Here is a 22,031-nt window from a genome sequence, read left to right as displayed (position 1 = left end):
CTTTGAAGGTCCCTTCCAAGCCAAACTATTCTGCGACCCTATGATTCTAGTACTGAAAGCTTTGCAGACCCTGCTTTGTCTGTGAGGCATTAACGCTTCTGCACTGCACAGAACCAGACCTAGTGAAAAAACGCTGCCTGTTCTCTGGCCAGAAAGTGAAACGAGACTGGATGATGCGAAAATCTGAGTGTCTCTGAATTCCATGACCTAATCCTCTTTGACCACAAGTGGGTGAATCTGTCTCACCAAAATGAGTTTATTAGAACCTTGCATAAAGCTCTGTCTACTGAGATTATATGCATCCTCTAATGTCTAGACCTGAAGGTAAATAACTGCTACAATCTTATTCAGTCCTCCAGTTGTTCTATTTTAGTATCAGATGGGATTTCAAAAAGAGGAACAAAGGCTAGGTCAGATTCATCTCTATGGATGGCCATACCAAGAACTAACAACTGGGTAACTCTGGTGCTGAAAAACAGCAAGGAAAATGTCCTAAATTACTTTATTAACATAGTAGCTAAGTGCCTTTCTCATACCTTAGCTTCATATACAGGATCTGGTCTACAGAGGAAAATTGGCAAACTGGGTTGGACTAGATGGTCTAAAGAGGTCGCTTCTGATCCCAACCACTCTCTGATTCTGTGAAACTGAGGATGAATTTCAAGACTCAGATTGGAGTTAAGATGTAAACGGCCACCTTACCCTTCTGCAGTCTGAGATTGTTTCATGATGTCTATTGCCCAAGCAATTAATAATCTTTTAAAACGATCTTCCCTTATGACATTCCATTTTACAGGTGGAGAAACATGAAAAAAGAGGATTGAACTATTTTGGGTTACCCAGGAAAAATGTGGGAAACTTTGTACCCCGACCAACCACTGTCCTTCTCTGAGGCTTAATATTTAAGAAAGCAACTTCACCAGAAGCGCTGACCCACCAGACAACACCCTCACTGAGCTGCACTTGACCCATTATTTCAGCCTGAGACAAAATCAAGTCTAACACTTGACTGGCTTCTCCCATTTTGAGTTTAAGAGTCTCGTATGACAAAACTGTTGTCTTCACTCCTCCTGTACTCCCACACATTGTTTTGCTGCTAATGAACCAAGAGCAGACTCAATTACTGTATAACCCCCGTTTATTTCCAGAACATCACCTATTCTATGTACTGAAAAATGAGGACAAAAAACACGTAGCTATGAAATTTAAAGTTACTTTAAAATACACACACACTGGTAGATGAAACTGAGACACATTCTAACTCCACATAACCTGTTTTCTTCTCAAATTTCATTTCTGACACTGCAAACAGTTTTCTTTTTTTAAAACAGTCATTCAGTTGAAGATAATAGTCATACACAACCCTACCACCTTCCTTTCACCGGAAGTTATTGCAGTTTGGACGATCAGCATTGTAGAGCTCATCATCCATCACCTGAAATGAAGTCTAAAAACACAAGTGCAGAGATACAAGACAAACTCGACTGCTGGCTTTAGAACTCCTCCTCTTTGGACCAGGCATAAACCGCCAGAAACTGCTAATTAACATCAGTGCTAAGGGCCTCCATATGCGTGAAAACCTCATTTTACCAAGAGCAGAGTTTCACCAGGTACTGTCTGAGAAACAATACTTCTCCCATATTTATCTATTTCCATGGGCTCCTAATGAGAAGCAATTGCGGCAGCAAGAGCATCCATTTTGCTATGTCCCAGTTAGTGGTTAGTGCTGAATGCCAAAATAAGGGTTGCAGTGCAAAACCAAGAGCCAGTACTGATGAGAAACTAAATGAATTTGAATTGTCTAGCAATTCTGAATTAGCCAAGCAGAGCTGGAAGGTAGTGGCTGTCAAAAGCTTTAGCTTAGGCCAACCCAAACATTTCATAAAGCAACAAAAGGCAGCTTTGTCATTCCAGGATGACCTTCTAGATAAATTTCAGGTTGTAAAAAGATGAAATGTTACAATGTGTCTGTAGTGCAAAGTCTTAGTGAACTAAATATAGATATAAGCACCATTCTCCCACAATTTGTATAATCTTCCAACTGTCAAAACCCAAAACTGTTCATTTTCATAATCTATGAGTGACCATGACTTTCTCTTTCTTGCTCGTCTTTTCACCTGCTTTTTACAGCAGCAGATGATGCTTCTCAATTTTCAGAGTTTACATACACAGCTATGTCTGCCAATATATTTTCTTGTCCTCAAATAAATTGACTTCAGTAGGATTCGGCTCCGCCTGAAATTATTACAACCAGATATTAACTACTTCTTGACAACTCTCACTCCAACACCACCAGACGTTGTCACTGACTGTCTGTACATATTTGCTTTAAGCAGACCTTACAGTTCCAGCACACTGTTATGCAAGCGACTGGATTTTGGCTGAGCTCCCCTTGCTGGGATCGCTCCCAACCATATCAATGCATCCGCTATCAAACTTGCAGTTGGATTTGCTAACCAACATGTTACTTCTTTACCTATATTCTTAAGCAGATAACTACACTGAAAACCAATAATCTCTTGAAAAACGTTTGTTGGGTTGACAAGGCCATTCAGCTGAGGAAAGCAGGTCTCCACCAACTAAAACTGTGAGCAACTAATCTTGAGTGGTGCATGTCAGAGACACGACGGCTCAGACCCAGCAGGTTTGAGGAAAGGGGAATTCAGGGTGATGTCTGGAGAAGTCCAGACCAGGCTGTGCAGACCAGCTCTTGGAAACCACCTTGTGGAAGACTCATTGCCTGTGCTGTTGAGTTGACGACAGCTCTGATTTATGTCACAAACTGTGTTACACTGAAAATGGGTGTTCCTCTGTTTATTTTCCAATCCCAGGCCTTTCCCAGACAGGGAAAGTTTACCTGTACTTTGCATCATCTTGTCTTTCCTACATCTTAAAAGATCTAGAGTGGCTGGAAGTCTTTTCACACTTCTAAAAACAAGACTCCCACACTCTCCACCTGCAAAACCTTTAAAATAGTTATCCTCTCCTCTGTACTTCACATACTTGTCCTATTTGTGCCCCTTCCCCCTCTTAATTGTCCTCAAAGACAATAAAAGAAAAAAACTTTAAACTTTTAATTCTTTTGACATTACAACTGGAGTGGGTGGCTAACTTAAGAAAAAGTGAAATACTTATACAATATAATAATTGAGATAAAATTGTGCTTAAAAAAACCCCAGCTAACCAGCTGTTCCAAACAGTAAAAGAAGAAATAAAATAATTAATCAGTTCTGCCAGCTCCTGAGGATTTTGTGACTGGCAACAGTACGGTATTTTCTATTTCACTTGCAAATCTATTTTCATTCATGTATTAAAAACCATGCCTCAGTTTTTGAGTTGATCAAGGAAACAACATGCTCAAGCCAGGCTCAGGGCTTCTTTATGCTTATATCAGTACTGCAGAGAGCAGTTTTCCCCTTGTGACTGTGCGAAAACGAAGACCATACAAATAACTTTGTCACTTACATGCAGTGTAAAAAAAGACTGTTGATATCCTGCCATTTTTGTACAATCACCATTTGGATTAAAAAATTAATTAAACAATTCTTCCTCTCTCCCCTGCCCTGATGAAACATGCTTCTTTTGTCTATGTATCTCAGAAAAGAAGGAAAAACAATCAAATTTTGGTGAAAAGGAGATCCAAGCTTGCTAATAGGAGCAGTCCAGCCTCAGACTACAACTGTTAGGTTGGCCCTGCACCAAAAGCTGCCATGTTTTCCATCACAGTGTTCTGTACCATTTATGTCCAAAGTGCTAACTGGGTATTTAGTTCCATTTATGACAAAACTTAATAGAAGCAACACACGGTCTAAATATTTGGCTTGTTGTTTTAGGCATTACGGTTGAGATCTTCAATGTGCAAGGAGATTGTCGGTGGGATATTCTTAATTGCCTAGGTCTAATTCAAACTGAAACGTGGACATCTTAAAAATCTGGCCTGTGGCTTTATCACAGGGTTAAACACAACCAACAACTTCAACGTTTCAACGCAATATATGTAATTATAGTAAATTCTTTTAAAATTATATTCAAACATTTTCAGTCTCCACTCATAAAACATTGTGAATTGAGTTGTGCTGTACTATTTCATGAACAAAATACTTGTCAGACAGAGAGATCCCTTCCTTTCTACCTATTCACTGTTGTTAAGAAATAAACCCTCAAGTATTGCAGGTTATATAGTGAAACATAGTTTAGAATAGGACCTTTTCTACAGACTTGTACACAGTATTAGAGGATTTTCTATCCTAAAATTCCTGTAATCATAATTTTTCTGAATACCTGAAAAAAACCCGGTGGTACAGGACCTACTGGCATGCCATCTCCTGGGGGAATGTTTCCTAGCACTGGACTGGGAGCTGCTGCAGCACTCTGAAAAGAACAAAGGGAGAATAAACCTTTGTCATTGCATGGTAGGCATTAAACTCCCCCCACCCAGAAAAAAACAAACCAAAACAAACAAACCAAAAAAACCCCCAAAAGCCTGACCAAAAATGCAGAAAGTCATTATCTGCATATGCCATAATGCTATTGTTTCAATTGAAGGTAAGTTAATACTGTATATTGTTTAGTCTTTGTTTATACAAGTATCGTGATTTGTTAAAATAACGTCTGTTGAGAGGAAGCATGCTAGGGAGTGCATGGATATACAAATACACATAAATTAGATATATCTTGATTAGATTTTCAAAAATATCGCATCTGAGTGTGTCTATATGTATACAAATATGAATGTAACTTGCAGACTTTTTCTTGTATTATGTGTACAAACGTCCTCGCACATGCACAGGGATACACACAGCATAAAGATAGTAATTTACGCATTTTATCAGCAATTTCCAAGCACTTTAAAGATAACTTCAGCACACTGTATTATTCTTTCAGAACTACATTGAGCTTCAAAAGATGATTCTGTTACAAACAGTGCAAGAAGGAATGCTCACGATTCTGCTGCTAAGGCTTCTGATTTTACCAACCTCAAAAATAACCACCATGACAAATCAGAAGAATTCAGGTTACGATTTTGGAAGGGAAAAGAAAAAAGGGACTCTGAAGAAGTGAATCAGAGGATGAAATTAGTTACCTTTGCAAATCCTTCAGTCGGAATAAGCAAGTAAAGAATATTGCTTCTGGTAATTTACAAGCAGGAGATCGTCACAGAAAGGGAAGCCAAACTGTTATTGTTGTCATGCGTTGGAGCCTCAATTACTTTTAATTTCTAGCAGTCTTCCTTCCTGTAATATGTTTCTGTAGGGCACAAGGCTGAATCACCTCTGAATGCTTACAATCCTGGTGGAAATTCTGGTGCACACACAATGCACTGAGAGACACTTATGGCCTCCTAATGACCTCCCAATACCTGCCCTACAGAATATGAAAGGCTTCTGTTTATTAACTTACCACCCTATTGTCCACTCACACTCGACATCCAAATGATGAAGATCTGGAAATTGTATTTCCAGGTGTTTGGCACACTATCTAGGAAACTGAAGAATAATGCTGGAAAGATTTGAAAACTGGCACAAAGAAGGGCTGACTTTTTTAAACCAAACAGAAAGGAAATATTCAGTTAATTACCACAGATTTTTCAATGGCTTAAGCTGTGCTTTAGAATCAAATTTCTGAACAACTAGCAGTAGCATATTTAACATCTAAGCTGTATGATCTTTCCAAACAAAAGTCTAGAACATGTCATTAAAACAGAAAGACTGCAGAAAGTGCTGGCTTCAGAAGTCAGTGCAAAATTTTGATTCGCTGGAAAACCTTGTAATAAAGGCTCTCATTTATGCAAAGATCTGGTCTGCAGGATCAGTGTTAAAATACTGCTTAATTGCAACTGGTAGAAAAAGTCAGTCAGGTGAGCTGGATGTAGCAAACACTTTTGAATCACGACACCCTCTCATGAGACGCTATCAGAAACCAACCAAACCAGCCTCTACAGCTGTAGCAAATAAAGGTATTTTTCTGCTATCCACTGCCATTCTTTGGGCGCTGCCTGAAGTTCATGCATGCAAAACCACGCAGCTCCCCGGAAGGTCTCTGGTTCTTCTCTCAGGTCTGTCACAGTCCCTCGGGCACCCAGATAGAGGGGAAAACAAGCATGTGGTGTGAACAGGCAGCAAATAATTATTGTAGAACAAAATAATTTTGTTACTCTTTTTTTTTTTTTCCCCCCATGGCTTCTGTGAATGTCCACTAACAACTTTCAGATTATCTACATTTCCAAATGAAAACAGAAGACAAATTTTCAGCTTTTTTTTAAAAGCAAAATAATGACTTGTTTATACCGATCATCGGGCAATGATGTCAAGTAAAATCATGAATAGGTGCAGACACGGTCCGAGTGAAATACGTCAGAACTTAATTCCCTATGTACAGGTTTTCTATATGAAGAATGAGAACAGTAGCATCACCGATGGAGAAAATCGATGATGTTAAAAGCCTGAGCATCTTAAAATGTCCAAAACTGCCAGCACTGCAGTCTCTGACTAAGAAAGAGTAGCCCATTAAAGGGGCACTAGCAATGATGAACCTTATTACAATATAATCCCTCCTTGCATACTAATTCCTGATTACCACTACGCAATTAATACCTTAATTAATAACTAATACCTTAGCTGTGTCCATCTTTACCAGCCAGGTAATATGCACTGTAATATATCCGATGGAGCTGATGCTACAGAATAAAGAATTTGAATGGGCTATAATAAAACACTGGGCAAGCTCATCTAAACAGTACAAATTCAGATAAGCAAAAATCCCATTAAGTTGCAAGATCTCAGAAAAAGAGCTAAGCAGCATGGCCTTTGAAATACGGACAGTTTTCAGAAGCCTCCCACCCCAGGTCCTCTCACTCCTTCTCATGTTATTTAAACTAAACTATACCAGGCATTACTGCATGTCAGAGTGTGTTAATGCCCTCAAAGGGTCTTAGACGTCCACATCAACAATGGCCTCTGCCAGAGCCCCTGGGTTATGAAAGGATGCTTGTAGGAGGAGAGAATGACTTCTCAGGATGCCCCGGTCCTACAGGGACATGGAGATCCCACCCTGCTGAGTTCATGCCGTTTCCCACACTCAGAAAATCTCTTTAAAGAAGCAAAATGGTAAAATATACTTAAGACTTAAAACAAGGGAGAAAAGGACATAATGGCTATTCCAAAACACAGAGAGAAAAGGATTAAAATTCTATTAAGACTTAAGTTAGCCATTAAACCACTTAACTAGGTTTTATAAGAAACATACCTATAGATAATATTTTCATAATTGTCTCAATAGTGGTGTGTGTGTGTTTTGGTGTGGGTTTGTTGGTTTGTGGTTTGGTTGTGTTTTTTTGTGTTTTTTTGTTTTGTTTTGTTTTTTCCTATTTTTGAATCTGACTTTGCACTGTTACCAGAGGAATCCACCTTTGTTCCTTGGTGAACCTGAGGGACCTGCATGGAACTCTCCAGGCCTGGTAAAACAGTCACAGAGCAATTCTTTGTCTGCTGAGCTACATCCACCGCAGCAAGTGACCATCTACCTCACACATGTACAGATGTAATGAAACATATTGCTTTTAGACATGATGCCAATTCCTGTGAAAGGGATATGGCTCCAAATTAACAACTTTTTAGGAGGAGTGTGTTTTGAATAACTTTGTTGATGAGGAAGACATGTAGAAAGGAGCCTGATGGATTCATCACTTCAGGCTGGAGAGCTTCTACAGCCTCCTCAGAAACCCTTCTGCTTGAGGACTTCTCCAGAAGCCCTGTTCTGCACAGCTGCCCTAAGGGCGGTCAAAAGATCTGAGCAGTGCTATCAGATGGTGATTCTCCTAGTTCTGCCAGGAACAGGCAGATTTTCTTCACAGTAGTTAGAGTATTTTAATTTTAGTAGCTAGCATGGTCTTTTGTTTTGGATTTAGTATGAGAATAATGCAGTAACACACCGAGCTTCCCTGGGACACAGTTAATTTTCAATTTCCAGTAGTGAGGTTTTGTTTTGGAGCTGGTATGAACAAAATGTGACAATTCACTGATGTTTTGGCTGTTGCCAAGGAGACCAAGGACTTTTTCAGCCTTCCAGGTGCACATAGAGGCTGGGAGAGACCATAGCAGGACAGCAGCTAGATTGACATCAAGGCTGGCCAATGAGATATTCCCTACCATTGGTGTCATGCTTCATATATAGCTGGAGCCAGCTTTTCTGGCTAGCTAGTTTCTTAGTTTGGTATTTGGCCTTTTGCCTTTTTGCTCTCTTTTTGGCATCACCTGTTCAGGACCAGGGAGCTCTCTTTTCCAGGATGTGCTGTTCAGCATGATTGTGCTATTGTTATTATTATCGTATTTTTTTCTTGTCTTATTAAACTGTTCTTATCCCAATACATGAGTTTCTCCCTTCTTTTCGATGTTCTCTGCTACCCACTTGGGGTGGTGGGAGTGCAGGGGAGGGAGCGAGTAGTCATGGTCCCGGCTGCCAGCTGGGGTTAAACCATGGCGGTGATAAAACAGAAGAATCATTTGTGATGATGAAGGGGGAACAAAATCAAGGTCTTGTGGAGGAGATTACACAAGAGATCCAGACTGATTTACTCCATCTTGTGTCTTGTGGGTTCTGGAGAGAAAGGTCTCAATTAGAAGCAAACCAGCTCTTTATGCCAGGCTAGTTACTCAAAATTAAATTCATTTACTCTTGTTGGCCATTTTTCGATTGTGAAGCATGATGTTTCAGGGAGTTATTCAACATGTTGATTTTGGCTGGCCTAATTATTTGCGACTAGATCACCCTGTGCAGTTTACAGACACTTGTGCAAAACTGTCCCTCCTCTGTATTTCTGAGTGGGAAGGAGGACAGAACGATTCAAAGTCTGAGTGGCTATAATAGTAGCTCAGTTTTACTGGCACTTTAGGTACCACTTAATAATTGTACAAATACTGTAGTTACAGGCATTCTGCAATAGTCCAGTCTTAGGTGTAACACAAACTTCAATTTCTATATTTCACTAAGTAATGTGCTGTGGGTTTTTTTCTGTTTTCATGTTTGTTGGTTTTTCATGTTTTTTACTTTGCTTGTTCCCCCACTGTCTGTCCCTGTTTTCTTCCCCAATGGGTGATGAAGTCCTAAAACCAAAAATGAAGCATTTTCAATATTTTAGGTATATTACATTTTCTAGCTTGCACTATCCAATGAACATTTTAAGAACTTATACAAGGTAGATCAATAAACAAACCTGCAACAGCTGCACTGAAATCTACTTATTTATTCTATCCTGATGAATTATTCAGTTTTTTTCACAGTCCCACAGCAAACCATGTCCTCTTTTTGCATGAATTACAAGTTGTTCATCATCTATAGTTCCATTAGTTTGACATTTTAAATATTTGCAATTTGCTTTCCTTGCTTTTCACAAAAATATGAAAAAAGAAAAATGTGAATGGTCAAATCTTTTTATATATTACCTCACCTACTTAAAAATGGAACTGTATTTGCTTTTGTAGCTAAAATATGAAATATATGGTATATTCTCTTTACAATTATTAATTAAAAAGGTGTACTTCAATGAAACTTATTGTGGCCATTCTTTGCTCTACTCAAGCTAGCCTCAACAATGTAAGAACAATTATTACATTAAAAAAAAAAAACAACCTAGCCATAGTTTAGGTTGTTTTTTTACCAATAAATCACAAAGTAAATAAAAAATAAAAATACAAAAAGGTTAGTTATTCCATTAATATAGTATCTGAAATACAGGGAGTAGCTGCAACACATAGGTCATTTTCTGAGGCCATCACAATAAGTGGTTTGTGAGAGAAGCTCACAGAAGAATTCCATTTTTAATCAAAGAATTTTTCAAAGAAAGGACTTGACTGTATCTATGAGAAATCCTGATCTGGTTTATTCACTAATCTGGAATTTTTTTTGAGGTATTTTGCTTAGAGTAACACATCCTTATTTTTAATCAAAGTAAGAAGTTTATCACATGTGACAGTGGATGAGAGAAATTGGACCTCACATATAAGAGATCTGTGGCCACCCCTGGCAACTCAGTTCCTCCATCATCAAAGTCTTCTCCATAAGCCTCTTCTACATCAGCCCTAAATCTGCAGAGTTAGCTGGATAGTCCTTGTTCCTGCTGAGTTACTAGAGGTGGTAGGTACCCACTTCAGCTGCATCAAGTATCAAGCCAGTTGTTCCTTCTACCAGTTTATTCAGAGGCTGTGTCCTTGTATTCTGTCTTCTGTGGCAAAGCGTAAGAATGTTCTGGTGTGTTGTGCTGTGAAGATCATACCAAGTAGAAGTCCCTTCCGGACTCTAGGCAGCCTAGAGACCAAGTAGTGTCTTTAGATGACACTGAAGCTACTGGCACCAGAGTGCATGATGCAAGCAAGTTTAAACGCCTATCTTAGGATTTAATGATGCTAAAATGGGCATCAAAGAGGAAGAGTTAGCAACAGTTTGTTGAGAGCACTGCAACAGTGTCAGGATGAAGAAGAAGCTCCATCAGTTACTCTGGTTTGGAAGAAGGTGTGGAGCTGGATCTAGTGAGGCACAAAGGCTTGCCAGTGCTGCCAAGTGTGCTAGCTTAAGAAAAATGAATTACAGCAATACGGAGAGTCTGAAACAGTTAAAAAGTCAATTTTCCCTTTTAAAGACAGCTGTTTGCACAGTAGATGCTCTCCCACCCTCCACAATACTTTTGTCACACAGCACTTTTGAGTGAGGTGTGCCTGAGAACACTTTGACGTCACCTCAATAATAATGTTTTCATATATTCATATATGCAACCAAAATACACAGTAACCACACAAATAATATTCTGTCATAGAGAATATTAATAGAATCAGTTGAATCCAAACAAAAGCAGAAGTGTTGAACATCTCAGGTTAATTTTGTGTATGCTCCTATGACATTAATGCACAGGTATTTTACAAAAACTAAACAGAAAATGTAAAAGGATGGACATGAAGGACAACACAGACAAACTACAACTGCCACTGGTACCATGTTTGAAACACTGATGACAGCAGCATACTGTTGACAGGAAGAGTGGAAAATACTTAATTTTTGTTAGATGTCTCCTTGAAACCCATGCTGAAAACTCATACGCTAAGCATAAATAAGACTCTGCTAGCCGGTTGATAGGTCTGAATGTACAAGTTCATACAAAAGTCAAACATTTTTCCAAATCAGTGTTGCTTAATTAATCACATCCAGTGATGCCAATTAAGAGAACTGCAAATAAACACAGGAACAGATGACATTGAGGCCATCGTGTTTAGCTATGACTGGGTCCCTGATGCACCAAAAGCACAATACTAAGAGAAAAATAATCCAAACGCCAACGATCTACTTTAATCACTTTCTAATACCCTCCTTTTTCCCCCAATTTTTGTTAAGCTCAGCATTCTGGTTGCTTTCCCATAAAGGCATGGATATGTATAATGAGCCAAAAAGCTAACTACTTATTACCTACTTACTAGTTATTATCTTACAGAATACCTTCTAATTCACAGTTTTTCATGCCTTCTCCAGCTTTATGCAAACAAACAAGAAACTAACTGAACAGACACAGACACGCAAAAGTGTGTATTATATCACATTTTACTAAGGACTTTTTATACAACTATGTTGTCTTCTTTAGGAGAACAGTTAAAAAACTGCTCTTCCTCTTTTTTTCCTGACGACAAAGGGTAAATATTTAGTACCACTTTTTCAAGTGCATGAATTTAGGGGATTATGGGAATTAGGGAATTTAAATTAGTTTCTGTTTGGTTGATTTTTTGTTTTGTTTTGTTTTTCTGGAAAGACAAATTATATAATTACTATTTCAAATCACATTTACCATGTGCTTAATTTCTGGTCATTGATAGCTTCAAAGGGCCAGACATATTGTAGTCAATGTTCTAACAAGATCAGCAAATTTCCACTGGTAAACACTTCAACCTATAACTTGTCAAGTATTTCAAAGCCATTAGCTAGTTACTGTAATAGTGCTTTGTTATTTTTTAGCTATCACAAGTAAAATACTAAGAGGAACTCCATTGATTAGCCACTAGAAACCTTCTCATTTTCTCCCAGATAGAACATAAAACTACTCACCACTCTGAACAAACAAACAAACAAACAAACAAATAAATACATTTAAATAAGTTATTCCTTTTACAGAGCCTTTGAACACTCCAGTAGTAACCATAACCCCTAAACTGAGCTGCCATGGTTTACTTAAAATGAACTGAAGATCTTGCCCAAAAAGGTTGATTCATCATGTTGGTAGAAGCAAGCCATTTGAAAGATCTGGATCATGAGACCTAATTCATTCTTGGTGTAGTTCCATTGAGATATATTTGTCTGAAATGTTTAACTTCTATTCTGCAATAGGAAGGCACTCATGGGCAGTACTAGTTGACAAGTGTAATTGTAAAAGATCACAACGCTATTCCTCTTAGCTTCTCAGTTTTCCTCAAATTGCAGCTCCTTACAGTTTGATCCGGATGCTGGGATTGTATTTCTGTCCACTCCATCTCATACAGTATTATGAGCGATAAAGAAAATATCAACTTTTTTCTTTTTTAATTCTTTTGCTGAGTTTAGATCAGCAGACGTCCTCACTCCATGAAGGGTGGACCTGTTGACACGGATGGTTTGCTCTGGTACTGCATCCATTCTCCTCTCCCCATGACATAATCCTTCCCCCGAAACACCCTCACTATAAGCAAAGCTCTCCTGTATCTGGAGCAGGATTACAGTTTGTTTTACTGTACCCCAGTGCTCAATCTCGGCTTTTCATTCTACTTAGCAGAGATAGTGAAATTCTATTACAGAACTGAAAAGCAGGTATTAGGCTGGAAGTATACTGTTAAGGGTAACACAAATTACTTTCAAGGAAAGCTTTGCTATCAATGAATAAAAGGATTCCAAACTCTTACCCAAAGACAACATTTCACTCCTGTCTTTTCTTCTGCTTGTATGACTTAGAACACAATTCCTAGACAAGGATTTCTCTAAAGTATGGTTATAACGTTATTTTAAAATGAACCTTATTATTCACTGGAAGTTACTAAAATCGCTATTAGACATAGGTAGCAGCAGAATGTTAACTTAAAAAAATGGTGAAAAATTAATCTGTGTTTTTAAACATGGAAATAAAGTATCAAATTCTTGTCCATTCTCTTTCAAATTTGATCATAACTATACTTAAAAGCTGAATACTTGGCTTTTCCTACTTCTTAATGAAGATGTAAAAAATAGTGTTTCAAATAATGTTTTCAGACAATTTTCTAGGAAAGTAAGGGCACTCATTTCAGCTTAATTCCAAGCCCTCTCTTACTTAGTAATGTGTACCTATGTACAAAATCAAAACACCAAAGGCTGGCCAGCTGAGCTACGCTACGCTTTTGATAAAATGCAACAGTATTATCAGATTCATTGGTAATAACCATGCTGCTGACAAGTTAAAGGCACTTGAGGACACAAAACACTGTTCTTGCAGCTTGGAGCTGAGTTGCAGTGGTATTTCAATGAAATTACTTCTTTCCAGAAGTGACACTCACACCCCTCCTCCAGATTCCCTGGAGACTGGGACTGCTTCGGTCTGCTAGCTTAACAACCGCAAAATACTCAATGCGCTATTTTCTTCCAAGCTGCACCTTCAGATCACATCTTTGTTGAATAACTGACACTGCAGACCACAGGTTTAACCCACTGCCTTCCTCACCACAATGAATCGGAATGAAGACGTGTGAAGATACTTCTCTTAAAAAGAAGTCAGACCAGAGGAAATTATTTAACTTACATGATTGTGACAAGTTACATGTATCCCACTGAATTTTTTTTTAATATGTCTTATAATATCAAATCATTGCTTTTACAGCTAAAATACAAAATACTACACAAAAATATAATAGTGCCTTTGCTCGGTATTTTTTCAACAGCTGTTCAGGCCATGGTAATAGGATTGGTGAAAAAAAAAGAGAGAGACAAATACTGCTGATATTTTTAATATACATAATCAAATAAGGCTAGTTCCTGAAATAATTATTCCAAGTAATTTTAAATGGTGACTGATGATATGGCATCCTCTCCAATCAGGTCAATGATCGATACCCAAAGCTATTTTTTAGAAATACAGTGCTCAATCTACCTATGGTTTGAGTAATACTCCAATGATCACTGATACTGCACCAAGTGGTCTGATCACTGATGGTCTTCGTGCTCCAAACATGCTCCGTTTTGTTCTGTACATGCTCTACAGAAAATTCACAGTTGGTACAATAGTACTAATTAGGTTAGTATGAAAACACTATCTTATATACTAACTTTCTCTAGTAATTTAGCTGGTTGGCGCAGTGTCTTTTAATCATTTAATAATGTAATTGTTAAACCAAAGCCATTTTTCCCAAAGATTTTAAGATTGCTATGGTTTTATATTCCACTCCTCATGGCACTGTACTCTGTGCAACATTTTAAGGATATAGTGATTAATAATGATAAGATCAAATCTTCTCTGCATCTCTGTCTTTTCTGAGTTATGAAACACAAATGAATAAATATGCTGTAAGCTGAAAGGCTGAACTTTGATTATGAAATGCAAGGTAGACCAGTTTGGGGTTATCCTCGGGTCACCTGGGAGTGACTCAGCAATCTTGGCAATATATGCACATCTTCAGAAAAAAAGAAAACTCAGTAAAATTCCATCATTATCCAAAATGGAGTTTTGTCTCCATATGTAGCTGGCTGGAAAAGAAAGCATACACACAGAAAGCTAAATGCTATTTCAGAAAGAGCTCAACTACATGATGGAAATGCTCCTCTGCTCAAAAAATAGTATATTTGGGTTTTCTTGTCTGGACCCTCACATAATGAAATTCCTCTTCAATAACCACTACTAGAATATTAACTACAGATAAGTCTCTGTCTTTTTCAAGGCTGTGCTGTAAATGTTATTACTCTGTCCTAAAACAAGAAAATATGTCACCTCACAATGTTGTCAAATTGACAGCACATTTCAGACAAAACATAATGAAGCAGTCATTTGGATTTTCTTAACATTAAGCACTGTTGTTTATCAAGTTAGTGGTAAGTAACACAATACATACTTTTCTTTAGAGCCTCTAGCCTGACCCTCGTTACTTCAACATCAGTGGTATTATGGGTGCTGAAAAATAAATGCTCAGTTCCCTAAAAAGTACATGGTCATTTGAAGACACTTGGAGGCAGCAATTAAAAAACCCCCACACAATATTATTATTCTTTCAGAGATTTCTCTGTTTTTCTTAAGAGTGATGCTATTCCCTAAGCATCCTAAAGTTCATTCCATAAGCAGAAACGTCAGCATGAGGCCAACATTTTCAAGAAAACAAGAAGGATCTGAATTAAAGATATATGCTGGAATAACACTATCTCCATACATCACCAAATAAAACCTCTATGAATACTTCCCTACCATGCAAGACCAATTAGTCCAGTGAGGTTCATCTCCTCAGGCTCCCTCTACAGCCACCACATACAAAAAACCCCTCTGAGAACCCCTCTGGAAGGGTGCATCTTCTCCATCATCTATGAGGGATGTGCAGGGAGACCACCCTTACCAAGATCAATGTTCATCTTTGTGAAAACCCTCTACAAATTCAAGCATCCTTAGTTTAACTGAATGGTTGCATGCTATGTATGGTACCACAGCATTTATGACAAAATGTGGTCCACTAAATGAGACTTTTGAGACATGTCTGTAACTTGGGTTTTAAAGAGCAGTTAGAATATCTGATTTGTAATACCCAACTCTGAGAAAAGCATTGCCAATTTGAAGAAACATATGACAAAATTAAAGCTTGGGGAAAGCTAGCCTGTAAAGTATCTAATTTTCTCACGTTGTCTGAATACCTATTTTTGGATACATGTAACTTGTTGAACACAGAGTTAACACCTCTAAGCGCTAAAACAGAATTAGGCACTGTACTTACGAAGACCTAACATTTTCATGCTGGTGACTATTTGCTATAAATCAGTTATCTTGGGTAGCCCGCCAGCAACAGCAGCTTGACATGCTCTCACCATGGGGCACCAGAGTTCAAGAACAAGGCAACTATCCCTGCCAAAGGGACAGCAGAGACAGAGGGCTCAGTCATCGAATCACAGAATGTCGTGAGTTGGAAGGGACCCACCAGGATCAGAGTCCAACTCCTGTCCCTGCACAGGACAACCCCACAGTTCACACCATGTGTCTGAGGACGTTGTCCAGTCTCTTCTTGAACACTGTCAGGCTTGGGGCCATGACACCTCCCCGGGGAGCCTGTTCCAGTGTCCAGCACCTCTGGGTGTCCAACCTGAACCTCCCCTGACTCTTCTTCCTGCCATTCCCTCGGGTTCTGTCACTGGTCATGGGACAGATGAGTTCTGTGCCTGCCGCTCCTCCTCACCTCGTGAGGAAGCTGTAGCCACCATGAGGTCTCCCCTCAGTCTCCTCCAGGCTGAACAAAACAAGTGACTTGAGCTGCTCATCATACGGCTTCCCCTCCAAACCCTTCACCAACCTCGTGGCCTCCTCTGGACACTCTCCAGTAGCTTTATCTCCTTCTTATCCCGTGGTGCCCAGACCTGCACACAGTGCTCCAGGTGAAGCTGCACCAGAGCAGGACAGTCATCTCCTTCCAGTCTTCCAAGGACCTGCCTGAGTAAGGTCATTCAGATATTTTTCTAAATGCTTCAGTATCTGAAATACTCTGTTTGTATCTCAAACACTTTCTATCTGGAATGGTGGCCTGATGCGTGCCTGAGACTTTTTAAAAATATAGGATATGGGAAAAATAAACAAACAAAAAACCTAATAAGTAGCATTTGGAACCCAGTAGTTCTTCTGCCACCCCATCAAAGAAGCCAGGCAGAATGGTAGTGGGCCTGAAGTTAAACAGAAGAGGGTTACCGAAGAGAAAAAAAGACTAATTCCCACCCTTTCTTTGGGAATTACACACACTATCTCAGGCAAGAAAATGAAATCTCTACGTGCCCAGCATGCACCCCATGGCCTGCTGAGGACTGGACCTGCTGGGACCCCATGTCACACTGCAGAGCAGGTGAAGCCCCAGTGGTTGGCTCAGCTTGCTTCTCCTCAGGAAACCAATTATTTTACACCCCGTGGTGTGAAAATCCATAGCAGTGCAAAGAGAACCTCAGTCTTTTAGTGTTAACCAGCTCCTACAGCTCTTAAACACACTTCTAGAATCTTAATCTTTTGCTTATTTTATTATTATTATTTTAAATGTTTTTTAAGTAGTGCTCGCGCAGACACCAGCATGGCCCTGGACATGGGGAGCGGAGTCAAGGCACGTCCATGCCTGGAGAGATGCTGGTTCACCAACAGCAGCCAGTTATCCCACCAGGCTGGTTCCAAACTTCTGCAGACTGCTGGTCCACGCACATGGAAAACGCAAATATTGATGGTGTATTTTTAAATACAGATGTCATAAAGGGAATGACAGACAAAAGCCATCTGATTGAAAAAATCCAGATGTTTTAAGACTGATTGACAAAAACTCTGCTTCCCCGTGTAATTCTTCATTGTGCCCTATGAAAAAAAATCGGCTAAAACCAGGAATATGGTATGAAAAATTCCCTTCCCAAACTAGCAGAATTTTAAGTAGCTGGAAACAGCCAGGTACTTGTAATTAAAAAAAGGTACTCCCCAACCTTTCCCATAATAAACATTTATACATGCACAGATTGCATATAGATACAGATTGGCTTTAAATGTGAATTATGGGTATAGATATCTTCACTAAGATGCACATACTACAGGGAAGAAACTTCTATAAAGTAAAGCAGGTACAAAAACATTACTTACATAAATAATACCAGTAAAAAGGAAAAACAAATACATTTTCCCAAGCTCCCTAACGAAGTGTGTGAGTGCAAACCTAACTGCCATGGTCACCTTCGCTTCAGAGCAGTGACCAAGCTGACCTGAAAGACTGGAGATAAATGTTAGAATTTACCAGTTGCAATAATGCATAGTTCATTATACATAAAAAACTGGCTTCCTCCACCCAGCTAACACAGAGAGGCTTGCAGGAAAGAAAGTACAGATAGATTGGGTTTAGCTCTGCTCATTGAAGAGGATTATCTAAAGTGGAGTAGAGCATCTAGACACCCATGTGCCACCTTGACACCTCCCAGTCCATAATGCTGTTAAGAAGTTAATGTAAGTTCAGGTTAAACCACAGCAGCTTGTGAAGTACAGGCTGGTAACAAGAGAAAATAATTTAAAAGAAAATTTAAGCCTACTCCTCACTCTAAATTAACAGAAAAACAAAAAAAACTCCACATAAACAAATAATACACCGAAACCTAACAAAGAAACAAAACCACAAACAAACAAAAAAAACCCTGAAGCCTTCTCCCCATCCTAAACTACCTGAGGTACAACAGCCAGAGGCATTTTCCCTCTCCAGTGCATCCATCTATGACACTTCTTCCCCTCTCTCTGACAGAGAAAACCCAAAAATTTCTCAGCTGCTTGGCTAATTACAGAGAGCTGGCTGGTCCCAAGTGCGGTGATACCGGGAGATAACATAACCTACAAATTGCTGAAAAAAAACAGCACTCTAGTGGTGCCCCCTGCTATCAGGTAAACAGCCTGCATTATGTTGGGGAAGCTGGTAGCGGCAACACAGACTTTTGATGCGAAATTATACAGCTCTTGCTATCTGCTGATAAGATTCACATCAGTAAGTGCTGGGGAGCTGACATTCTTTTCCCTTCAATCTTAAACAGGAGAAGTTTTGACAAAATAAGACCCACTTGTAAAAGGCAGCGGCTGAGCTGCCAGATCCGGAGTTCATATGTGGTGTTTTGTTAACAGAACAAGGTATATGCTGCATTTATTCGGATTTCCTCTGAGCAACAGTCAAGGCACAGAACTTTAAAGCTCATCTACCCCATCATTTCTTCTTCGTTTCTACATCTAAGTCTTGGAGCCCCTAGAAACAACTCCAGGCTTTTCGCTCTCTGGGGACTTCAGCCCATCTCGCAAAAACAACCAGGTTTCTGCAGGCTGAGGGTCCCACGGGAGGGATACCCTGTCTAGTACAAAAGCTGACAAAACCAAGGTGGTGTCAGGTAACAGGTGGATAATTAAGTAGTACTTCATTTAACTGCTTAATCTACCCTGGTGGCCTCAACGTAGCAAGAGCTGACAAAAAGCATGCAGATTTCTGGGATGGCTATTTTAGTTCTTCTGCAAATTACTTCAGCAAAGCTTAAACCTGCTATCCTGCACGCTTGATGTCCTTAATGCCCCCAAGTTCATGTGAAATGAACAGCTACGTTTAATTTTCCTCATACCACTCCCCAATGATGCAGAGCACCACTGTGCCTTCCAATCAATATTTTGCTAATTAAAATCATGTACAGCAGAGGCTGTTCTGCTTACTTCCTAAGCACTCCGTTTGCCACCTCTTTGAAATGTGTAACGAGACCACCACCTTCTCAAAACTGCCCATATTGTACAGAAAATTATTCACATAGTTTGTAAGTAACAAATACTGTTCTAGTTTCTTTTTACCACTCACGTTGTCCTATTAGCTCGCTTGGATCTGCACCACAAATGTAAGTGGACACCAAATGCTGCCAAAACAGATCAGTTGGACAAAGAAAACAACATGGGATTTTTTAATAACTGGGTAAGAAGCAATTTCAAGAGATACTAGATAATCAAGTTTCAAGTGCCAGGAATACATAATTCCTACTCAGGTATATTTCATGTGCTGTCTAATGAAAATGTTACTATTCCAGCCTTGAAATCCAAAAGAAAGGTACAGAGTTTGTATAGCAGAAGGATAATTAAAATGTTTTGGGTTTTTTTATCTCTCAGTGGCCCCAGCTTAGTGCTATTCCTGCACAGACTTGTGTACGTGGCATATTGTATACTAGTGTGTACACAGCAACATTCACATTTAGTGCAACCATTTCTGGTCACTGAATATCTAGTTACAGCTAGACTGAATGAAACAACTTGTAATTTTGAGAGTGAAAAGCAGTCCAAAACACAGTATTAATTGTGAAAAGGTGACAAAAATTTGGGCTTACATATATACAATAAAAATCTTGGACAAGATGTTTAACCTCTCAGGCTGAGGTAACATCACAATTTTCACCAGCCACAGCAATGAACTGATATAGCCTTCCAATTTTTTGTTTTTTTAAATCCTCCCTTATGCACAGAACAGCGTGCAATTTTAGCATGACAATGATATGTGCTCACTTGATAAGGCACTGTAAAAAAACAGCTTGTGTTTTATTACTTAACTTGGCGTAACCATTGATAAAAATCCCTCTCGTCCTCAACAACCTTCAACCCTGCCAGTGCCTATTCCTGTGACATTTGTCAAGCACTCTAGTTCTGAGCGTGTGGGCTATTTGGGGGAAAAGAAAGGTTTCAAACAAACAAACAAAAACCAACACAACACAACAGAACAAAACAAAAAAAACACCACACAGCATTTTTGCCACGATATCAACGCCAAGACAAAATTACAAGAGGCAAAGGTAGGCTGCTCCACCGTTTCAAATTTAAGTTATGCCACAGCTGGCACACAAACAGGAAGGCATGAGCCTGCAGGAAGACTCGGAGTGTACCCAAACATCCAAATTTGGGGTGCTCTTGGCCAGTATCTGCCCAGCTCCCCCCTGGCTGCAAAGGATGCTGCTCAGAGGAGCCGACAGCGATGCAGGAACCGCACTGGAGCCAGGAGCAGGTTTATTTTGGGTGGCCTTCCGAGGTCAAAGGAGGAGAGTGGAAGATGGCAAAGCAGCCTAGGACTGATGGTGGGGAAGGTAAAGGCTAATGGTCCATTTAATGCCTCTATCCTTGGCATTAAAGATAAAAAGTCTGTAATGAACTACAGAAAGATCAAAATACCCCTGCAAAAACTGCTTGTTTGTCTCAAAATTGTCTTGCAACCAACATTTCACTTCAGAGATGAAAACATTTTGCACAGGCAACCCTCCCCCCGCTCGTTTTTGGGCTGTTGCTTTTGGCTGAGGCCGCTGTTACAACAGGAAATAAAAATTATATTACTCAGGAAGGAAGCTAATGAGCTTCCCCTCCCCCAAACACCATTAGACACTTCCTGAATAAAGGAGAAGCACATTAATATAAAGATCGGTGGTACGTAAGTAACCAGAAGCTGAGCCTGCTGTATGTTTAAAGCTACACACAGTTTCTGGATGGAGAAGGAACGCCCGGTCAGCTCCTCTAAAGCACCATCACCACCACTGCCTGATAACGTCTGTGCCAGAGCGCTTTGTCCATTCTGCTTTTAAATGACTCAAAAGCAGCGATGCTTTCATCACTTCCTCCGGGAGAAAATGCCAGGCGATAAAACAACTCCTTGTAAGGAGCGTTTTCCATGCACTTAGTTACGAGTTACTCTACCCTTTTGTTTTATTGTTTTGAATTTGGGGCTGCTTAATAAAACACCAAATCTGGGCTTTTATCGTGCGGTTTGGTTTTGTAGCTTTTGGATGTTCTTTAGACTGAGGGATTTCCCAATCTGGGAAATATCCAAAGCCTGTAAAATAAACAAAATACCAAATGCCAAATTTATGGAGTCTCAGTGAGTGACCCTGCCATGTTATTAACATTCAGCATTATTCAGCTTCAAAAAATGCAATAACTTCTTCAGTGAATGGAATGTGAATATCTTTGTGTTGATCAATGTTAAAGAAACTGCATTAAGACTTAAGTCAAAATCATCAGGTCTTCCATGTAGTTAATCTGTATAATGTATTTTGGACTGTAGTTACTTTAATTCATTCTCGGTGTGTTGTTTTAGTTTAAAATCAAGTTACCGTAAGTAATTTAAGGACTGATTCTTCGAAAATTTAAGCAAGTACCATGTGAAGTGAATCAAATATAACAGAGTGAAATTCTGCACCTGTTTAAAATCTTAACTGGAGCAAACCTTCCCTGCAGAGGAGTACCCTTTCATCAATGGTTTGATCACAAACACGTGAAATATGTGAGTTTATAGCTATTCAGCATGACTTGGGCTTTT

General features: G+C 39.3%; 1 protein-coding gene across 3 annotated transcripts in view; it reads right to left on the bottom strand.

Moving 5' to 3' along the window:
* SSBP2 (single stranded DNA binding protein 2) overlaps nucleotides 1-22,031 on the bottom strand; it is a 189,367-nt gene that overhangs the window by 60,756 nt on the left and 106,580 nt on the right. For 2 of the 3 annotated variants that reach the window (XM_082075552.1, XM_082075550.1), the window contains exon 5: nucleotides 4,282-4,371. The exons of the other annotated variant lie outside the window; for it this stretch is intronic. In XM_082075552.1, coding sequence (XP_081931678.1) covers nucleotides 4,282-4,371 — 90 coding nt within the window. The remainder of the gene's footprint in view (nucleotides 1-4,281; nucleotides 4,372-22,031) is intronic. 3 annotated transcript variants of the gene reach the window in all.

The sequence above is a fragment of the Streptopelia decaocto genome, assembly GCF_964273445.1.
Source record: "Streptopelia decaocto genome assembly, chromosome: Z".
In the NCBI taxonomy this organism is placed as follows: domain Eukaryota; kingdom Metazoa; phylum Chordata; class Aves; order Columbiformes; family Columbidae; genus Streptopelia; species Streptopelia decaocto.
The sequence above is the reverse complement of the archived record's forward strand: the minus strand, read 5'-3'. Positions and strand labels throughout refer to the sequence as shown.